Source organism: Echinops telfairi, unplaced genomic scaffold (genome assembly GCF_000313985.2).
Source record: "Echinops telfairi isolate 266 unplaced genomic scaffold, ASM31398v2 ScPeMD7_1713;HRSCAF=2227, whole genome shotgun sequence".
NCBI classification, from domain to species: domain Eukaryota; kingdom Metazoa; phylum Chordata; class Mammalia; order Afrosoricida; family Tenrecidae; genus Echinops; species Echinops telfairi.
Genome location: NW_022105611.1, coordinates 7,637,426 through 7,660,377, shown reverse-complemented (window position 1 = coordinate 7,660,377; position 22,952 = coordinate 7,637,426). Strand labels below are relative to the sequence as shown.

At 39.1% G+C, this 22,952-nt stretch overlaps 1 protein-coding gene across 1 annotated transcript in view; it reads left to right on the top strand.

The window, feature by feature from the left end:
* The first annotated feature begins 3,451 nt into the window (after positions 1-3,451).
* Positions 3,452-22,952, top strand: part of CCDC83 (coiled-coil domain containing 83) — a 67,120-nt gene continuing 47,619 nt past the window's right edge. The window contains exons 1-4 of the mRNA XM_004708948.1: positions 3,452-3,546; positions 9,980-10,064; positions 18,960-19,122; positions 20,861-21,028. Coding sequence (XP_004709005.1) covers positions 3,452-3,546; positions 9,980-10,064; positions 18,960-19,122; positions 20,861-21,028 — 511 coding nt within the window. The remainder of the gene's footprint in view (positions 3,547-9,979; positions 10,065-18,959; positions 19,123-20,860; positions 21,029-22,952) is intronic.

The window sequence follows — 22,952 nt, the reverse complement described above, 5'->3', positions numbered from 1 at the left end:
GCGCCATCCTCACTGTTGTTCTGTTTGAAGCTATTGCTGCAGCCTACTTTGTCGAGGGGCTTCTTCACTGCCCCTCTACCAAGCCGGAAGGCCTTGTCCAGGGCTTGATCTCTCCGGATGATATTTCCAAAAAGTACATGAGACAAGTCTCACCATCCTCACTTCTAAGGAGCATTCTGGTTTTGTTTCTTTCAACACTCCCAAAGTTTATTCCTTTGGCAATCCTTAGTACTTTTCAATATTCTTCTCCAGCACCATAATTCAAATGTATGGATTGTTCTTAGGTCCTCCTAGTACGATGTCCAAGTATCACATGCATATGAGGTGACTGAAATACCAGGCCTTGGTCAGGTACACCTTAGTTCTCAAAGGAACTTGTTCGCTTTTTAACACTTAAAGATACTGTGCAGCAGATTTACCCAACACAACACATTCTTTGATTTCTTGACTGCTGCATCCATGAGCATTGATTGAGGATCCAAGCAAGTCAAATTCCTTGACAACTTCAACATTTTCCCCATTTATCATGATGCTACTAATTGAGTTTGTAATCCATATTGACAGCTATAAACCTGGATCTTCATCGGCAAGTGCTTCAAGTCTTCTCCACTTTCAGCAAGCAAGGTTGTGTCATCTGCATAAGGAAGCTTGTTAATCAGCCTTCCTCCAATTCTGCTGCAGCATTCTTCTTCACCACATGTCTGTCAGTTTGTCGTAGGGTGGTGGTTTGCTTGTTGCTCTGATGCTGGAAGCTATGTCACTGGTATTTCAAATACCAGCAGAGTCACTGAAAGTGAACAGGTTTCGGCAGAGCTTCTGGACTCTGAAAGAGTAGGCTGTCCCCTTCTAATGAATTAGCGACTGAAAATCTTACAAAGAACACACAGCAGGTGTTCCCTAAATGAACAAGACTTTCCATTCATGTATGACTTTATCACTCAACCATTTTCTAAAAGTGTCCCATGTAAGCTTCAGTAATAACTCTGTTAGGAGGTAAGAAAGATGAAGAAAGAAACTGGGGGTCAGAGAAGTTCAGATACTTGTCTAAGGTTACAAAATTCATTAATACAGGCAGAAACTGGGGGAACTGGAATCCAAGTCTTGCTTATTGCTTTTCTAGCCCAATTCTCAGGACATCCTTGCCTCTCTCTCAGTGGTACTAGCACAGTACAGCACGGAGCCTCTCATGGGGGCTTCGAAGAGTACCTCTTCTTAAGGGCTTCCTTATGACTTCTCGCCTCAACCGCACATTCTCAACCCAGAGGTTGATTTCAACCCCTTGTCATGTTTGCCACGACATTCTTCTGAACAAAACACTTGGCTTCTGGGTTTATGAAGTTGTTAGATTTGTATATTATCTTGTTTGTCCTCTCTTCCCTCCTGCCCTCCATGATTCTCTGCTAAGCAGAGTTGAAGAAATGGTCAGGAAGTGGAAAATAGGTCCTATATAAGCCTTCACAATCGCTGTGAAGAGAAAGAAAATGATAAGGCTGCATGTCTCAGTGTGTGTGAGCTTTGCTCAGGGATATGCTAGCCCCACACCCAAGACCTGGCACAGTAGATCCGTATTCTGTTCTTTAAAGGTCAAAGTAGGAAGAGGGAAGCCCTTTGCTCTCCTCCACCATCACAGTCTAAAGTACTACATCCATTTCCATTGCCCTCACCAGTTTGCTTTAATGGCTATTTTTCTTTTACCTTTTTGACAGTTGCTCTCAAATGGAAGGACAACAGAAAGGGGAAAAAAACTAATACAGCTAGTTAGAGAAATCATTAAAATATATTGTATTTCAAATTGTTTGTAATTAGCCATTCAGGATAAACAGACAGACCTAATTTTCAGCCAAGATGGCCACATAATTTGGGCGCTACAGTTCAAAATGTGCTTTTGACAGAAGGATTTGCAATTATGGGAGAAAAAGAAACTGCCTGCTGTTACATATGTATATCAATTCATATCCAGGTGAAAGTTTAAAATGTCATCCATCCAGCTTAACATTTTAATGTTTTTGTTTAAGAAAGGTTTCGATGACTTGGGAGCAATTATTTTTTACTTGCCCTCATGTTTTCAATCACCTCATATACCTGTGAAAGCTGGACAGTGAATAAGGGAGACTGCAGAAGAAAGAAGAATTGATGCCTTTGGATGATGGTGTTAGGGAATATTAAGTATATCACGCACTGCCAGGAAAATGAGCAGATTTGTCTTGGAAGAAGAACAGAATGCTGCTTAGATGTGAGGGTGACTAGACTTCCTCTTGTGCACTTTGGATGTGTTATCCGTTGGGACCGGCCCCTAGAAAAGATCATGATGTTTGGTAAATAGAGGGTCACCCACAATGAAGAAGACCCCCGAGGAGACCAATTGACACAATGGCTGCAGTACTGGGATCAAGCACAGCAATGACCATGAGGCTGACACAGGCCTAGGCAGCGAGCGTTTCATTCTGTCATACACAGGGTTGATGAGTCCAAATCAACTCCATTAGTGCCTGATAATAACAATGATTGTAATTAATTCAAGAATACTCATTATTACTATAATTTACATTTGTAAACCATATAACCTTTTATGAACCCCTTTCATATATGCTTTTATTTCATATGTGTATTAAACTTAGTTAAACTTCCTGATTTGGGATGTTAGTTCTCTTAACTTAGTATGCATAGAAAGTGGTGATTTTGTTTTGTTCTAATTTTTAAAAGTTTATTGACACATAACTCACATGATCTGAATAAGTTAAGAAGAGAGTTGTGCATTTATCACCACAATCAATTTTAGAACATTTTCTTTGTTTTTGTATCCATAATTATCAGTTTCCCATTTCCTGCCATACCCCTCTTAATTAATATAAACTGTTAATCTAGTTACTGTCTTTATAGCTTTACCTATCCTGGATTTCATATAAAGAAAAGCATACAAAAAAGACCCCAACAACAACAAAATACAGAAAAGAAAGCAGAAAATAATAAAAACATAAACACGTTAAAATGTGTTTTGTTTTAAATAAGAGATTAACTGAGCCAAAAGGTTACATTTTCAGAAATCGCAGGGACAGTTCTACTTCCCTCTCTGGGGTCAGAGTCCCCTTGCTGGCAGAGTTTGGAGTTTGTTTTGCTTTGGGGCAGGTGGGGCGGGGGGTGACTGTGTGTGTGGTGCACTCTGCCAAACCCTGAGTGGGAACAGAGAAAGTCTATTGGGAAGTTTGGGTGGAATAACTGCTGTTCCTGGGCTCAATACTCTCAAACACCCAAATCATTCATTATGTCTCAGCCTTATGATGGATGCTAGATTGGAGGACATAGAACAGTTGACAGAAAAAGCCGGTTTTAAATTAAATCCTAGTGGTACTTTATCTAGAATAAATAGAAGTAGGGGACATGATCAGTTTATCTACTTTTTTTGTTTGTCTCTTTTCTAAACAGGTGTATTTTTAAATAGCTAACCTGCACAATGGAAAGCCCAGCAAAAACAAATAGAAAAGATAACCAAGATGCACCATCGAAAGAAGGCAAACTACCTGTCAGTGAAGCACTTCTAGACTACCAGTAAGTTTAGAGCATGAAACCCAAAAAGTTCTCCTATATAAATGACAATGATTCTGGTAGAGTTTTCAAATCGATGGTCCTTTGCCACCCTTCAGGCCAGAGCTCAATTCACCCATGGCTCAATTTTCAGCCAAATGATATACAAATCTGTAAACAGTGACACTAGAGAGGTATGTGCTACTTAGGATAGTCAAACATTCTGGATCAAAAAAGCAACATTTGCCGGAGGATCAAATACAGAAGGCAGGCAAGATTAGGAAAGAAGGAGAATGGGGATTGCAATTAATGACATGAAACAAAATGTGTATGAATTGTTGAATGGAAAGCTGGCTTGCTCAAGAAACCTTCATTCAGTTATCTCTCTCTCTCTCTCTCTCTCTCTCTCTCTCTCTCTCTCTCTCTCTCACACACACACACACACACAAAGACTAATACAAAACTGAGGGGCAGGCGGAGGTGGGTGGAGTGGAAACCAAGCAAGCACTTGAAAGTTTACCAAATACAAGACAAATGCTAGGCACTGAAGAATAGCAATAAACAGGACCACATGACCCCTGCCCTGATGAAGTGTAGGAAAACCTACTACTGTTGATCCAACTCACAGTGACCCTGTATGTGGTTTCTGTGGCTGTAAATCGTGATGGGAGCAGATAACTTCATCTTTCCCTCTATGTGACTTTTGGGTGTGAACGTTCGACCATATGGTTACCAGTCCAGCCCTTATCCAACATTGCCACCAGGGCCTGGTAGTGAAGCCTAGCCTAAAGAAGTGAACAAACTCAAGATTGAAAACAAAACATGAGGTTCTTAGGTACTATAGGTTGCTTCTGACTCATAGTGACCCTGTGTGCAGTAGGAAGAAATACTGTTTAGTCCTGGGTCAGCTCCATAATTACTGTAATGTGTGAGCTCACTCTTGTAGCCACTGTCATACATTTCCTCGAGAATGTTTCTCTTTTTCACTGCCCCTCCCATTGCCAACCATGATGTCCCTCTCCAGGGTCTGGTCCCTCCTGATAACGTGTCCGAAGTATGGGAGAGAGTCTGCGTTCTTGCTTTGAAGAAGCATTTTGGCTGTACTTCTTTCAACATACATGTATTCATTTTTCTGGTAGTTCATGGTATGTTTAATATTCTTCACCAACACCATAATTCAAAAGCATCAATTCTTCTGCACCTTTCCTTATTCATTGGCCAGTTCTCATAAGGTGATTAAAAATATCATGAGGTGACTGAAAATATCATGAGAAGCACCAGTGATCCAGTCATGCAGACTGGTGGGGTGATTTCTCTCTCTCACACACACACACCCTTTCTCTCTCCCTCAACTCCCAATACAATTTCTTTATGCAAAAAAATTCAAAAACAAAGAAAGTCATGACTTGGGTCAGGCACACGTTAGTCTTAGAGGTGACATCTCTGCCTTTTCACCCTTGAAAGAAGTCTCTGGCAGTAGATTGGCCCGAAGCAACACATCAGTTGCTCTCATGACTGCTGCATTCATGGGCTTTGGTTATGGATGCCACGAAAATGAGGTCCTTGTCAATTTCAATCTGTTCTCCATTTGTCATGATGTTGTTTACCGGTCCAGTTGTGAGGACTTTTCATTGTTCTGTGTTAAGGTGTAATCCTTACTGGAGGCTATAGTATTTGATCAGTCAGTGCTTCAGGTCCTTTTAGCTTTCAGCAAACCAAGTTGTGTCATCTGCCTATTGTAGGTTTTTAATAAGTCTTCTTCCAAGCCTGTTGCTGTGCTCTGGTGAGTTATATAAGTCAGATCAAGTGGAACGTGGTATAACACTTGGAATTGAAGAACAGGAAGCCAAGGTTGAAAGTAGGAAGCTAGTGATGACCGTGACGAGGTCCTGAAGAGAATTGTTTCTGAATAACATTCAGGAAAATCCATCTTCTCCTTGAAATGCTCCAAATCTATTCATACATAAAAAGTGATGACCCTCTTTGGTTGTTTGTGAAGAACTGATGCTGTCAAAAATAAAGGGATTGTGTCTAAATACCACTGATATTTATTTTCTCCTTTATATTTGTTGTTTCCCAGTTTTCTACAATGAATATTGATATAATTATAGAGAGAGGTAGTTATAGATATGTAGATAAATAATAGATAAAAGCATAGCTTTTATGAAAGTCATGTTTACTGGTTCTCCTTCCTAGAATTGTCAATAAAGAATGGACGGGAAAAGACCTATTCCATTACTGAATAGTTAACACTTCAGGAAGAGAAAGGTGACCTATTATATTACAAACAATGTAATATCACTAGGCTTCAGAATAATGATGCATCCTTTTCAAAGTACTATATTATATATTACCTCATTTGGTTGATCATTCACTTGCTTCCGCATCTAGTGTAACATGTGGGATAATAGATCATTGAGAAGATAGGGGAGAGATATGAAATGCAAAAGTATATAGAGAAGGATGAAGACTGAATTCCCCACAGCGAATGATAGTGCAGAAATCTGAAGTTGAGTCCCTTTGATTGCTGGGAATTCTGCCTCTGTATTAGGCTTAAAGAGTTTGAAGCAGATTTCAGGGCTTAGGGTTAGCTGTGAGACCTGAATATACCATGAAGTCTAGGAGTCACTGCAGGTGCAAACTATCAACCTGCCCCCATGCAATATCTGAATGTGGTTTCCAGCCCCATCATGGTTGCATGCTCAACCAGCACCAAGGAAAGTTTTCATCTGAAATCAGAGGTCAGTCTAACACTCAGTCTCAACTAATGGAGATCACATACTTGAGATTCATTTGTCTGTGCTATCCATAGATAGAAGTAATAATACCATATTTATAATGGCAAGTATTATGAGTAATTTGCACATATTTACATAAGCTCTTTTCAGATAGTTTTCATTTATAATATTTTATTATTAATAGTAGTAAGTAGAGAAAGGTATTTTGTGGTTTCCCAGTGTATTAGTCTGGGTTGACTAGAGAAACACATTCACTGACACTCATATATGTCAAAGAGTAATTGTATATTAAGAAAACAGCCCAGCCCAGTACAGATCAAGTCCATAAGTCATATGTTAGCCCATATTTCCAATACCAGTCTATAAATTCCTCTTCAGACTCACGTAACACATGTAATGATGCTGGATGCAGGAAGATCACAGGCCAATGGGTGGAAAGTCTTGTGGATCCAGTGGCAGTGTAAACATCTCAGCACTGGTGTGGGTCTCCACGTGGCTCTAGCTCCATCAATGTAGTTTCTTGTGGTTTTGTCAACAGGAATGGCTCACGGGTAGAGTGTGTGTCCCACCTCCAGGGAGGAAGACAGGAGTTTCCAGAACCCTCAGGAGAAGGCCATGCCCTCAGAGAGGCCTCAATGCTATGACCTGATTGGCAGGATAGACTCCACTCCTTCCCTCAAGTTAACAGGAGATTATGTAACTGCCACACCCAGTGTATACAGAAGTTATGCTTACACTATACTGGAGTCTATTTAAAGGAGTGTTGGTGGCACTGTGGGATAAGCATTGAGCTGCTAGCCACAAAGTAAGCAGTTCAAAACCCACAAATTGCTACTGTGAAGAAAATGAGGCAGTCTGTTTGTTCCCTTGAAGATTTACCATATGGACCACCATAAGGAGCAGGTTTATCCCCCCGATAGGATTGCTGTGAGTCAGAATTGACTCAGCTAATGGACTCAAGGTATTTTTCAATGGGGAAAAGCCCTGCATTGCTAACCACGAAGGTTCAAATTCACTGTTTCTCTGTGGGAGGAAGATGAAGTCACCTTCTCCCTTACAGATTTACCTTTGTTCTATCGAGTCTCTATGAATCACAAGCAACTTGATGGCAGCGGGTTTTTGTGGTTTGTTTTTTTAGGGGGTAATTTATGAAGTGAAATGTTGTGAGAATTACCAAAATGTGACACAGACAGCAAGTGAGCACATGCTGTTAGCTTGAAGCAGAGTTGCCACAAACCTTCAGTCCTGGAAAACACACGCAACATCTGGGAAGCACAATACAGTGAAGTGCAATTAAAAATGTGTACCTGTACACCAGCAGAGCTGTTTGTCATTTACTTGTTAAACTTGACTGTGGTAGATGGAACCAAGGTAGAATACGATACTTGGTTGGTTGACTTCTCTCTTAACCCAACCTGAATTTGCTCTAGAGATGAGCTATTTCTTACTTGTTCCATGCCAGAAATTTCTTTTCTGGATTTTTAAATATTACTTGGGAACTTTTCTTTCTTATATTTTATTTTTTTAAATCTTTTTATTATTATTATTTCATTATGTTTTGTTTTTGTTTTTATTGATTCTGTTAGGTTTCCTAGATTATGAAGCACACAAGGAGTGGATACATAGAGACCATGATTACTGCAATGGTTTTTCAGGGACCAGGGGTAGGCAGGGTGAGGGGAGTCGGGGAGCAAACAATGAATGCGGGAGGGGAGAGAGAGCACTAGAACTGATTGTGAGGATGTATATACAACTCTTTTTAAAGGCGGTTTAATTATGGAAGTGTATGATATGTGAATTTTACATTAAGAAAATGACTCAAAAAAAAAATCAAACTTGATCAATGGTTACCATGGGTGAAGGAGGAAGCAATTTTACTCAGGGGGCACTGAGTGTCTGTTAATTGTGCTAGAATAATTTGGAAAGGATATCAATGATTGTTGTACAACAAGAAGAGTACAATTAACTATATGTAAGTACTCTAAATTATACATATAGGAATTGTTGAATTGGAAAATGTTTTGTTGTATATATGTATGCCACAATAAAAAAAATAATTACATTACTAATGAGCACAAGGGAGAAGAAAATATTCAAAACTGATTGTGGTTATGATTATAGAACTCATCTTCATATGATTGAACTATTGAATTGTATGATGTGTGGATAAAGTGCCAATAAACCTGATAAGGAAAAAAAAGAGATTTACTTGTTTTGTTTTTATGTTACATTTTCTTATCATTTGGAAGGAAGGTAACTTATTATCCTCTGTATAAGTATAGATAAAAATTAATGATAATTTTAGGGACAAGGCTGAAGATAAAAGATTCTAATGAAACTGAATGTTGCAAAGCATTTGCTTTATGCCAAACACATTCACATATTATTTTTACTTTAATCCTTACAATTATTTTTTGTTATTTCAATTTAACAACTTGGAGAATGAGGCCCAGAGAATTGACTTGCCCAAGGTCACATGGACAAGAAGCAGTAAGGACAAGATTGGGAAGTTTCTCATTCTTTAGCTACGGTTCAATCACTGAGGTGCCGTATAGATGTTTGTTTTTAATTGAGGAGAGAGATGTTGCTATTAGGGTCCGTTGAGTTTAATTTCAACTCATGGTGACCCCATGTGACAGAGCAGAACTGTCAAAAAGTGTTTTCCAACGGTACACTTACTTCAGGGGAACAAATTAATTATCAAGCGTTGTGGAGCACTGGAGAGCCAACAGGCAGCTTCTAGTGAGCAGCCCTGCACTAAACTGTAACTCCACCAGGGTTCCTAGACAAGGGATGTAGGGTGATGTTATTTCCTTTGCTTACTTTGTTCTTACAGTTATAAGATTTACTAGTTCATAGTGAAAAAAAGACCTGATTAAGCCTTCTAAAGCTATCAGATGGTCTCTATTCCATTATATAGACTATATTGTTTGGTATATAGACTCTATACCAAAATGGTTTTGTACTTTTTTTCTTTTATGCCTCAAAAACTTCAAAGTCAACTACCACTGAGTCAATTCCAATTTAGAGTGACCCTACAGGACAGTGTAGAACTGCCTCTGTGGGTTTCTGAGACTGAAACTCTGTGGGAGTAGAAAGGCTCATTTTTGACTTTCAGACTGCTGACCTTGTGGCTTGTCGCCCAATGTGGAACCACTCCGCCACGAGGGCGCCTTTCTTTCCCGTCTACGAGCTGCTTAAAGAATGTCGGCTATTAAAGAAGCATAGTTGTACTGAGAAGGAGGCTTTGATTATTTGTATAAGAGAATGAACAAAGGAACTTGATGCAATAAGCTTGCTTAATTTACCTTAATATTTCAAAATGTACTTATTCTTACAAAGTAATTATTTTATTTGCCATTTTTATTAGTTGCTTTTACAATTTGAGGAACTATGTTTTATGGTTTTAAGTTGGATTTTTTATAGATAATTAAAAATTAAGACTATGAAAAGGAAGTGAGGATTGGTATTTTTAAAAAACAAAATGTGAAATTATCTCCCAGTAAGTATTTTATTAAATAAAATATATTCCAAAACACAAACCCACTTAGGAAAGATTCTTATGGCTAAATGGATTTTTATAATATACTTAATGATTCATTTTAATTCAAATATTGTTGCTTAGGTCTAAGTTTTGTTTCATTCATTTTTCCTAAGATAAATACTTGTTACATGTTTTGTTGTGGTTGTAATTCATTTGTTTGTTTGTTTATTCTCAGCTGTCAAATAAAGGAAAGCTCTGTAGAACGATTCATGGTTCAATTAAGGAAACTTAGGGAAAAGAACCAGAAGTATCATGATAGAGTGAGTATAGAATTTATTGCCTACATCTGGCCAATAAACATTGCACACATGGTTTTAAAAATAGTGAATTTTGACAAACTGTATTCTAGGAAATGATCTTCTTCAATGTGGAATTGATAATTCATTTAAGTCTCTGTGGAAGTGATGCAAGAATACTGTTTGGAAATACAATCCCCGTTATAACAACCATTTGAGTATTTAAAATGATATGATGTTTTGGGAAAACTAGATTAAAATGAATGTGAAAAGTGACTCTCAGGACTAAGTACTAACAAGAATATGCTTTGGAAGCAGTAAAATTATAATTAACACATTTATGTCTTAAGGCATCTCACACATAAGGAAATATAAAGGGAAATATTTGGCTTTTCTCCTAAAAGACTCTACGTACAAACTTTAATGGAATCAAGATCAGAGACGTGCGTTTGCATTCCGGCTCTATAACTTACTGAAGATGTCACTTGCACTTGGACAAAACTGCTACATGCCTTAATTTTTTCTTGTAAAACAAGGATCCCTGTCTCTCATGTATCAAATACTTATTGGACAAGATAGTGATAAGAGTGTGATCAACCACTTGGATAGGGACTGGAACAGAAGCCCAGGTCTATGGATTAGAGTGGGAAGGGAATTTGGCCTAGGTGCTGGATGCAGGTCCTACATGATGAGAGGCTAGACCATGCAGGGAAAGTGAGTTATTATTAAGGGACCAATGAGACCCCTGAGTCAGGACATAATTGTGGCAAGTACAGCAGATCTAGATAGGGAGATCTCTTTCTCCGTTAGACCATCATTTGGAGCTAGAAAGAGTTAAAGTTCTTTTTTCCCACGAGGACTAATTTTAAAATGGGACCAACCTAAGTCTACTATGGGGACAATTAATGGACCCAACAATGAGGCTAATGGAAAAGTAGAGTCTAGTTTCAACTGCATGTATCTAAACCAGCGGTTCTCCACCTGTGGGTCGCAACCCCTTTGGCAATCAAACAACCCTTTCACAGGGGTTGCCCGATTCATATCAGTAGCAAAATTACAGTGATGAAGTAGCAACAAAAAGAATTTATGGTTGGGGGCTCACCACAACATGAGAAACTGTCTTAAAGGGTCATGGCATTAGGAAGGTTGAGAACCACTGATACACACATTATATATTTCTTTCCATTTCTACTGTTATCACCTCCATTTAATCCATGATCATCTGGATCATGTAGCCCTGGTGGTATAGTGGTTACGTGTTCAGCGGCTAACTGCAACGTTGGCGGTTCTAAACCACCAGTCTCTCTACCGGAGAAAGACAGCACTTTTCACTTTGGTAAAGAGCTACAGTCTTGAACTCACCAGGGCAGGTCTACCCTGTCCTACACTTCCACTCTGTTGACCCATTTGATAGCAATGAATTTGGTTTGGTTTCTCCTATCCATTCAGTTTTCCGTAGTAAAACCAGAATTATGCTCTGAATGCTAGAAAGACTTTGGTGATTTCCCATTGCCTAGAAAATCAAATACATAATGTTTGTAAGGCCTTCAATGTACTGCAAATTCTATTCTCAGCTCACCTCTCCAATCTTGTCTCTCAACTTTGCTTACCACTCCTGCTTTCAAACCTTGGAAAATCCAGTTTCTTTCTTATCACTGTACCTTACACACATTGTTTTCTCTCCTTGGAAAGCTAGCTCTTTTTCATTTTCCCTCTCAAAGCTGGAATGTGGTACAAAATATATCTCCATTACTAAATGAAAGCTCTTCAGATAGCATCAATTAAATCTTTCTTATCTTTGTTTCCACCAAAAAGCCTACCATACACAGATGTTCAACAAATATTTATTGAATTGATTCACATTAACTCTGGGGAAAGGAAGAAATTTTTAGGTCACAGTTATTTAAACTGCAAAATTAAACATGAGTCATTAGCAAGGTGTATTTTTTTCTCTTCAGCTATGTCAGCAGCAGAAATGCCTCTCTTCGGGGCCATCATCTCTCCCGGTGTGTATTTAATTTTGTGTAGGTTGTCACTTCATTCATTGTCTTTCTCTCCTGCTTTTGTTCCTGGCTACAATCATGGCATTACACATTCCATGGTTCACGGTGTCCACTTCCTCACCTCCCCTTTCATTCTCCTCCTCCTACCACACCACCATGAACACGAGTAGAATTTATTAAGGACCAGTTAGCCAGGTCCCAGGAACTCTTTAATCTTCACTTACTCCACATCCCATCACAGTCAATTGTGTAGTCATTTCCTTCGTCTTGAAACTCTTTTCTCCTTTGGGGTCCAGAATCATTCTCTCTCTTAATTGTCTTCCTACTCTGACCATATTGTCTTGCTTTTCATTCTTGGAAATGTTCCTGGTCACTCCTTATTTATAAGTATATAGAGAGTTCTGATCCCAGCCCCCTTTCTCTTACTCTAGACTCTCTTTGGGTTGATCTTATGACTTGCTTCAGCTAACATTTATATGATGGCCATTCTCATATGTGATAAATGTCCTAATACTGTTTTTGTTACTATTGTTGTTTACCCTTGAGTCAATTCCAACTCTTAGGCACACTAGGGACACAGCTGAATTACCTTATAAGGTTTCCATGGATAGAAACCTTTGTGAGAACAAATCTCCAGATCTTTTCTTTTGTGGTCTGCTGGTGAGTTCAAACTACCAACCTTTTGATTAGCAACCAACTGATTAGCCATTGTGACATTAGAGGTTTTTATTCATAGTAACACACACACACACACACAATGAGTGAGTGTAAAAATTCGTAAAATACCTACACCTCATTGTTCTGCCACAACTATTTTTGCCAATATGCAACTCTGAAAAGTTGCTTCTGTGCCTGGGTTCCAAGCATAATGAACACACACACACACACACACACACACAACATGTACCAACCCAAAGCCCAATTTGGTTATCAGTCCAATGCTTATCCAGCAGTGCCACCAGGGTTTCTTATACACACACAGTGGCATTAAAAGATCTTTGCTTCCAACAGAGTTGACTTTCAGCACTGCTAAGCAATTCTTTTGCTTGTCCCTGGCCAGCTCTCCTTTCTGATCACCTTGCTGGTTGTAATGAACCTGACTTAAGGCTCTACCTCAATAATGCAATATTGCAATAATACTTCTACCTCAATAATGCAATTTCTGTCAAGCACACTCTCAGAAGATGATTTAAAATCCCAATCAAGTGAGAAAATAGCAAATTTAAACACTGTTATTTAACTTCCTCTTTATTTTATAATTTATCTTTATCTGAACTCATAACTTCCTTCCTACTATTGATAAAGAAGAGGGAACCTTGTTTTCCAAAGTAAGTTTTTCCCCCCCACAAATGCCCCAGATGTTATTCCAAACTCTTGCCCTGAATTTGCTTTGTATGTATTCTTCCACCTGCACTGCTCAGGATTTTCTGGATGGTGCAAGTGGTTAACGCCTTTAACTGTGGGCCGGGGAATTGGTTCATATTCACCCAAGCGGCTCATAGGGAGAAAGACCTGGTGATTTACTTCTGAAAAACAAAAAAAAAGTATGGCCATTAAAAACTCTATGGAGTACAGTTTTATTCAGAAAAACAGGAGATTGTCTTGAATCAGAACCAATCAGATAGCTACTGTGTTTTGTTTGGCTGATGCTTTCTTGCCATAAACTTCCTCAGGTTCCCAAGTTTCCACCAGTCTAAAGAATGAAAATCACATCGTGTGTCCTGTGATCTTACCTCCTAACAGGGTATTATAACTCACTCTTTTCACTCATTCATTCAATAAACATTTCTCTTCTTTCTTTCTGTAAGTTTTTTCTTTAGTTTTTAATGTAGATTATTGTAGGAACTGAAAATCAAAGACAAAAATACTTGCTTCACTATTTTAGAGAAAATAATAGTCTAATGCCTAATCCATTGTACTATAGCTTTTGCCAAAGCTCTCATCTTCATCCTAATTAATTTCTCTGTGGCAAGTGACATAATTACCCTCTCTGTTTTTGAACTTTCTCCCGGGCTTACAAAGCACACCTCTCTTCTCCTTTGAACTTCTTCTCTCCAAAACAGCGCTATTGGTACCTCCGCTGCCTTTTTCTTTCTCTACACTCCTGCTTTCTCTACACTTTTTCTTTCTCTACACTCTTTCTCTACACTCCTGGGCGCCCTCTCCCACTCCAAGAGCTTCAACCAACCATTTGCCAAAGACTGTCGAGGATCTTTTTCCAATGCTAGCCTCTCTTCAATATTGTATTCCCAACTGCCTACTGGGGCTTCCCATCAGAAAACATCATGTTGTTGTTAGAAACCATCCAGTTGGATTTTCTCTTGTGGCAGCTCCACATGACTGAGCAGGACCGCCCAAGAGTGTTCTAGACTGATCTTTGCAGGCACAGGTCATCGGGTCTTTCTTCCACAGAGTGAACAGGGGGGTGTTGAACCTCTAAACTTTTGCTTACAGGCTGAGCACTTAACCTTTGTACCACGAGAGCTCGTGAACATCTGAAATTCAGGGTATCTGCAAATCAAACCCCTTCACAGTTACATATACCTCTTAAATACAACCAAATAGCCCATAGGATTGACTTCCTTGTGACTTGGAAGATTAGGACAATAGTCTTGTGGGACATCTCAGTCAATTGGCATATTATCTTCTAAATCCACCTTTGGCCTTAACTGGTATGAGCAACCAGCTAAGACACAGTTACTGAGCTGTCCTCATCCTGAGCCAAGAAATAAGGAAACCGAAGACCCATAAAAGGAAATAATAGTCCACAGAACTTCAAATCTAAACGAACCACAATCTCATCTACACCGAGAACTGAAGGATTAGATGGTGCCCAGATTCTACTGTGGACTGTCCTAATTAGGAACACAATATGAGTTCCTGACAGAATGGGAGAAAAATGTGGAACAGAAGCGCAACTTCCTGGGAAAAAAAGCACCAGACTTACTGGATCTGTTGAAATTGGAGGACTTCTTGAGACTACTGTCCTGAGATACGCTTTAAGCCTTGACCTGAAATGAGCCCCTAGGTTACCTAGTTTTAGCTAAATAACAAAGTGTCTCCAAAAAATTTTTAAATCACCTGTAAGTACTGTGCTCCTTTTTCAAAAAGTATCCATATGAAACATCTTTAAAATAAAGATGAAAACGAGAAGGGGCAAGAAAAATGATCTAACGGAAATGAAACAACTAGAACAGAAATACAAATTTTCATGCAGTGTGAAGACTGTAACTAATGTCTCTGAATCATTTGTGTAGAAATTGTTGAATGGGAGTCTAAATTGCTATGTAAACTTTCACTGAAAACACGGTTGTTTCTTAATGGTCAATTATGAATAAAGTATCTAGTTTGGTAAATAACAGTGTACCACTGTTAGTGTCCTAGACAGGACTATGTACTACTAGGTTATATAAAACGTTGTCATTGGGGAAAGCAGGGTGAACTGTAGATGGGACTGCTCTCTACTGTTCTGGCAACGTCTTGTTCTATGTGTCTTAACAAAGAACAAGAATAAAGCCTATAACATAGCCTTATAACACAAACATCAATCTGCTTTGATAGTTTATTTACTGGATATAAATTTTCCCAATTTTTTTTAACTGTGATGAGTGTTCTTGCCTCAAATAATAGTTACTGACTTCACTCTGTAGTATAGCCTTTTTTTAAGCACATGGGAAGTTATCTTCAACTAAATTTTACTTCAGTGTTTTACTCAATATAATTTTTCAGACAGGACTTTGGATTTTATAAAATGTCTGTTAGATACTTTGCTTTCTAGATGAAATTCAGACAGTATTTAGAAAGTTTAATACAGGTCTTGTTAAATTTATATATAACACCAAATGTGATTTTGTAACATTTATATATTATATAATACATGTAGGACATGCAGTGCTGTTTTGGAGCCCTGGTGGCACCGTGATTAAGCATTTGAAAAATCAATGGTTCAAACCCATTAGCTGCTCAGCCAGAAAAAGATGTGGCATTCTATTTTCATAAAGATGACAGGCTCAGATAGGCACAGAGGAAGTTGTACCCTATCCTATAAGGTCACTATGAACAGAAGTCAACTTGACAGCAGTGAGCTTGGTTTTGGATTTTATCAGATTGAAGAATTTCTCTCCTAGTCCTAGTCTATTGCATGTTTTTTATCATATAAATAAAATACCGCCAGATGTTTTTTCATCTATTGAGATACTTAAGTTATCTCATAATTATGTATTTCCTTTACTATATTTATTTTTATTATATATTTCTAATGTATTTATTTGTCTTATGATTGCATACTTATGCATTTTATTATAGTAATAATGGTGAGTGATATTAATAATGATGAAGTTTGGACATATGAGGAACATAATTAATATTACTGACCTATACAGATGAAGATTGTAGACCAAGCAAATATTCTGTTATCTACATATTTCCCACAAAAAAACAAATCTTGCAAGTGGGATTTTCCAGTATGCTAACAGCTAGGAAAAATTTCTTGTGTGCTATCAACTCATAGTGGCCCTGTGTGACAGGGTGATAGACCTGTCTTGTAGAGTTCTCTAAACTGTTTGGATCTATATCAGTGCTCCTGGAAGCAGCGATCAAGTGGTCAAACAAGCCATTGCATTAGGTGAATCTGCTATACAAGATTTCTACAGAGTGCGAGAAGCAAGGATGTTAGTTTGAGAACTAGGTTCACCTAGCCCAAGTCGTGATATTTTCCATGGCCTCATATGCATGTGAAAGCTGCACACTGACTATGGAAGACTGAAGGAGAATTGATGCATTTTAAATGTGGTACAGAGAAGAATACTGAAAGTCCCATGGACTGCTGAAAGGAGAAACATCTGTCTTGGAAGAAGCATGGCTGGAGTGCTCCTGAGAGACAAGGATGGCAAGGCTTTGACTTACATTCTTTGAACATACTGTCAGCAGAGTCCAGTTCCTGGATAATGACATCATGTTTGGTGAAGTGCAAGGGCAGTGAAGTTGAGGGAAAGCCCTCAGCAAGATGCATTGACACCGTGGGTGCCACAGTGGCTCGGGCATAGGAACGTTTGTGAGGATGGCTAAGGTCAGTGTTATGTTCTGCTGTGTATAGCGTTGCTATGTGCTGGACCCAACTCAATGGCACCTAACAATGGAAACAACAAATCTTTAAGGAAGCAGATAGCCTCATCTTTCTTTTACAGAACACCTGGTGGGTTTGAACCACCAACCTTGCATTTAGTATTTCAGCACTTACCCATTAGCATCACCAGGGCTCTGTACCTGTTAGGACTCATTGTTAGGTCTCATTTCGTTGATTCTGACTCATAGCGACCCTACGTACAACAGAAGGAAAGACTGCCTGATCCTTTCCATGATGCTCACCTTCCCAACACGATCGCTGAAGACAAGGCGGGTGCATAAGCAAATGTGATGAAGAAAGCTGATGGTGCCTGGCTATCAAAAGATAAGCATCTGGCATCTCAAAGACTTAAATATAAACAAGTGGCCATCTAGCGGAGAAGCAACAAAGCCCACATGGAAGAAGATCGCACACCAGCCTGTGCGATCACGAGGTGTCAAAGGGATCAGATATCAACCATCATCAGAACAAAAAATCATATCATTGTGAATGAGGGGGAGTGCGGAGTGGAGACCCAAAGTCCACTTGTAAGCTACTGGACAACCCCTTACAGAAGGGTCTTGGGGAGGAGACGAGCAAGTCAGGGTGAAGTGTAGCAATGATGAAACATACAACTTTCCTCTAGTTCCTAAGTGCTTCCCCCACCCCCACTATCATGATCCCAATTCTACCTTACAAATCTGGCTAGACCAGAGGATGTACACTGGTACAAATAAGAGCTGGAAACACAGCGAATCCAGGACTGATAAACCCCTCGGAACCAATAATGAGAGTAGCAATACCTGGAGGGAAAGGGGAAGGTGGAGTAGAAAGGGGGAACAGATCACAAGGATCTACATATAACCCCCTCCCTGGGGGACGGATAACAGAAAAGTGGGTGAAGGGAAACATCGGACAGTGTAAGACATGACAAAATAGTAATAATTTAGAAATTATCAAGGGTTCATGAGGGAGGTGGAGCAGGGAGGGAGGGTAAAATGAGGTGATAGCAGAGGCTCAAGTAGAAAGCAAATGTTTTGAGAACAATGATGGCAACAAATGTACAAATGTGCTTGACACAATGGATGGATGGATGGATTGTGATAATTGTATGAGCCTCCGATAAAATGATTTTTTTAAAAAAGACTGCCTGATCCTGCTCCATCCTCACAATTGTTATGTTTGAGCCCATTGTTGCAGCCACTGTGTCAATCCATCTTGTTGAGAACCTTCCTCTTTTCCCCTACCCTTCCACTTTACCAAGCATGATGTCCCTTTCCAGGGACTAGTCTTTCCTGATAACATGTCAGGATAACTGACAAAGTCTCACCATTTTTGCTTCTAAGGATTATTCTGGATGTACTTATTCTAAGGCAGATTAATTAGTTCTTTTTAATCCATGGTGCTTTCAATATTCTTCACCAGCTCCATAATTCAAGTACATCCTTTATAAACCCTTTATAAATTCTTAATACATGGTACAGGACTGGGCAGTGTTTTTTTCTGTTGTATGTAGGTAGCTATGAGTTGAAAGCAATTCGATGACACCTAACTAAAACAGCAACAAATGGGCAATGAGTGATAGAAATAGATAGCATTAATATTTAATGGTTAGGGTATTGATGGATTTAATTTTATTCTGAGTCTTCCATACTCCATAAAAACTCTTAGAGATATTATTAATATAGTTAATTTCATTAAATATTTTTGTTTCACTTTAAAAGCCTCAGTGTGTAATCTACTTTCAGGGAAAACAATGTAAATAACTCTACAAATGTAGCTATGTAACTTAACTCTCGATTTCCATATCAGAATAAACGCTTGAAGGATGAGCAGATCTGGCACATAAGGAACCTACTGCAGGAACTGAGTGAAGATAAGTCAAAGGGAATGCTGATTGTAACAAGAGAGGATGTTGAAGAAGCAATGAAAGAAAAATGGAAGTTTGAAAGAGATCAGGAGCAAAATTTGAAAGGTGATTTTAGAAAATTATCATAAAGCTGTATGGAGTTATTTGTTGAAGATAGTATTATTTTTTTCTCCCAATATGTTCCAAATGCTGTGAACATATTTGACCTTCCATCATTACCACCAAGACCACAAACACATGTGGAGAGGGAAGTAATGAAGTGGGCAGGGATGGTGAAACCAATTGAGGAGGAAGAATGATGCAGTGATCAAAAATAAAGATAGGAGAAAGCCATCTGACTCTTGCTACCAGAGGGAAATGCCACTCTGAGCTTTCCTCATAGTGGGGATTGTTCTTTTGCAAAAGAAGCTGTGACTCAGTCTCGAGTTAGACTTGAGAATGACAAAGTGAGTGTAGCCATGGCACCATTTTCTCCCATTATCTGTAAGAGAGGCAAAAACAAAACCCCAAACTCCATGACTTTGAGTCGAAGCTGACTCATAGGGATCCTACAGGACAGGGTAAAACTGCCCCTGTGAGTTTCTGAGACTGCAACTTTTCACAGGAGTAGAAAGTATCATCTTTCTCCTGCAGTGGGTGGTGGTGAGTCCAGAGTCCGTCTGGACCTCTGGATTGAAGACAAACCCTTTGAAACCCAATTGGAATGTTTCAATCATTCAACAAACATTTACTAAGGACCAACTAGTGGCACAGTGGGTTATGTGTTGGGCTGCTAACCTCAAGGTCAGCAGTTCAAAACCACCATCCCCTCCACAGGAGAAAAATGAGGCTTTCTACTCCCACAAAAAGTTATAGTCTCAGAAACCTATGGAGGCAATTCAACCTGTCCTTTAGGGTAGCTGTGAGTTGGAATTGAGTCTGTGGCAGTGAATTTGGTTTTGGTTTGAAGCTAGTTGCCAGGCTCTGTGCTAAGTGCTGGGTTTACAGGGATGAATAGGACACAGTTTTGACCTCAAGAAGCTATCAAATGAGTGGATGGTGGCGAGCCAAACCACCATTAAGTTAATTATACTCAGCTCTTCGTGATGCTTCCTCCTCTCCAACATCCAGCACCACCACACTCAGGCCTAAAGACTGCGGGGAATACTACATGTATCAAATGCTCCAGGGCAAACTGAAAGTGTTTATGGCTGCGATGAGTCACTGTTTGTGCATATTTACCTAGGAACTTATCTCTCACTCTGAAGTCTTATTAATAGAAATTGGGGGTGGGTGGGGTGTTGTTTATGAGGAAGACATGTTATTCTATTATTTTATACAATCCAACAACTACATTTTAGATAATGTAATCAAACAACAGTTGTCATGGATCTGAGAAGAACATACAAGTAAGTTGAAATCAATTTTTCCCCACTGGCATAATGACTAGTAATATAACAATTTACTGATGAAGAATATATGTGATAGGCTGTTACTTGTTGCTGTTGGGGGTCCTCAAGAAAATTCCAACTCTTGGCGGCCCTCTGTGATACATAACACCGGGTGCTATTGTCAGACTCTCAGAGAATAGTTTAAACTTGTGGGTTTCTAAACACAGAGGTTCATTATATTTCTTGATCATATTCTAAACTACACATATTTTAAAACTACACCCCTGTGCTTTGAATGAGGCTAAACAATAATTTGAAATAGTTTATATTTCACTAAGTTGAAGATATAAAATAGTAATCATGAGCTAACAGCATTTTAACATCAGACTTTGACTTAACAAAAATCAGGTTGCTCTTTATAATTACTGAAGAGAAGATAGAAATGACAAGGTGTCTTGCTTATCTTTCAACAGATATGCGCATGAAAATTAGTAATGCTGAGAAGCTATTTCTTGAGAAACTCGGTGAAAAGGAATATTGGGAAGAGTATAAGAATGTAGGGAATGAACAGCATGCAAAACTCATTAAGTCCTTGGAAAATGACATCAAAACAGTTAAAGAAAATGCAAAGAAAATGTCAGGTTTGTTGCAACAAAACTAGTTTAAGTTCAATGCACCATGTTCAGAAGACAGACATTTAGTGGAAGAAAACTATGAGTACTCCCCGATCCATTCCTTACTCTCTCCTGTCACACAAACACTGAGTCTCAAGGGGAAGGAAAGATCCCAGGGCCCGCTATGGGAAGGGAAGTCAGGGGGTGGGAAACCCTGTGACTCACCCTCCCAGACCACCACCAAGTAGGACGATTTGGGGAGTGGGCTCATTTGGTGGTAGAATTCTAGCCTTCCATGTGTGAGCCCCAGGTTCAATTCCTGGTCAATTTACCTCAATATACCTCCACTATGTGTCTGTTAATTGAGGCTTGCGTGTTGATATGATGCTGGACAGGTTTTAGTGGGGGTTTACAGGCTAAATATAGGAAAGGTCTAGAAATGATTTCCCAATATCTACAGTGAAAACCCTGCAGATCACTATGGTCTAATCTTATTGTGACAAATGGCAGGATCCTGGGACTGAATTAAATTTGAAAGGGTATTTACCCGAGGCAAAGCAAGACAACTCAGCTAGCCCGGAAAAGCTGAATCGCTATAGGAAAATGCACAAATTAATGCTAAACTGCATTCTGAAAATAGCTGGAGGAAAGTTTGAGGTGACAGGAGGAGAGGGGTACGTACAGAGCAGGATTGCAACAGGTACGATGAAGCAGTGACCCAGAAACCTGGAGGGCCTCTAGCATGATAGGTGGTGTGTTGAACAGTTAATCCCACTTGTGTTTAACAGCCAGGCTGGCACAATAAACTATCGCAGATGGGGAAATCTGGCCCCCCAAACGCTGGAGTGCGTAGCTTGGGCTTTGTTGGGAAACTTTGCTCATAGACCCATTTTTTAGGTTAGTTTAGCAGCTCAGAGGCTCTGCACCTTAAAATGAATTTGGGGCTTCAATTTCTGAAAATACTCCCCTCCCCAAATAAAGACTGAGAATGAAGGTGACACTCTCCCACCACTCAGATCCTCTCCCTCCGAGAAACTACGACTAGCAGCAGGTTTCTTGTTCGGCCTGTCAGAAATATTCTATGCATATAACTATGAATGAGGGGTACCCATTAAAAAAAAATGGTATTTTTTTCAAAGATATGTATTTAAATTTTTTTTATTACAAAACAACCTTATCACCTTCAAAGTACTCTCCATTACACTTAATACATTTGTCAAATCTGCGATTCCATTCTTGGAAACATTTTTCAAATTCATCTATTTGGATGGCTGACAGCACCTCCCTTGTTTTTTTCTTCATCTCTTCTGTGTTGTCAAACCTCTGTCCTTTCATGTCTTCATTCATGGAAAAAAAAAACTTGGACAGAGAGCGTTCAGGTGAGTCAGGTACATGGATCAAGGAGGCATGCTGCTTTTTTGCCAACAACTGGCACACTGAGACAGCTTCATGAGCAGATGCACTGTCATGGTGGCAAAACCAGTCCCCCATCTGCCACAAATCAGGCCTTTTTGTTGCATACTTTTATGCAATCTTTTCAGAACCTCTAAATAGAAAGCTGGAGTTAAAAAAATCATATAAGTCATTATAACAAACTATCCTGTCATGTAAAAAAATAAGATATTTCACTAGGCTCTAGTTCCAAATAATGCTTTATTGCTGAATAAACAACATAATTATTTCGATTTGAAATTTTAAAAAAAGAAAGCTGTATTAACAGTCTGAACTAGTGGAATGAACTCCAAATGCACTATGAGTTGACATTTTCATCTATTTGGGAAGTTGATGGATATCCAGAACTTGGTTTGTCATCAATCGACATTTCACCTTTTTTGAAATGAGAAACCACTCATCCACTTGAGTTTTTCCCCCATGGCACTGTCCTTGGAAGCGGTGATCACCATCACAACAGTTTCTGTGGCATTTTCCCTGAGCAGGAAACAAAATTTCA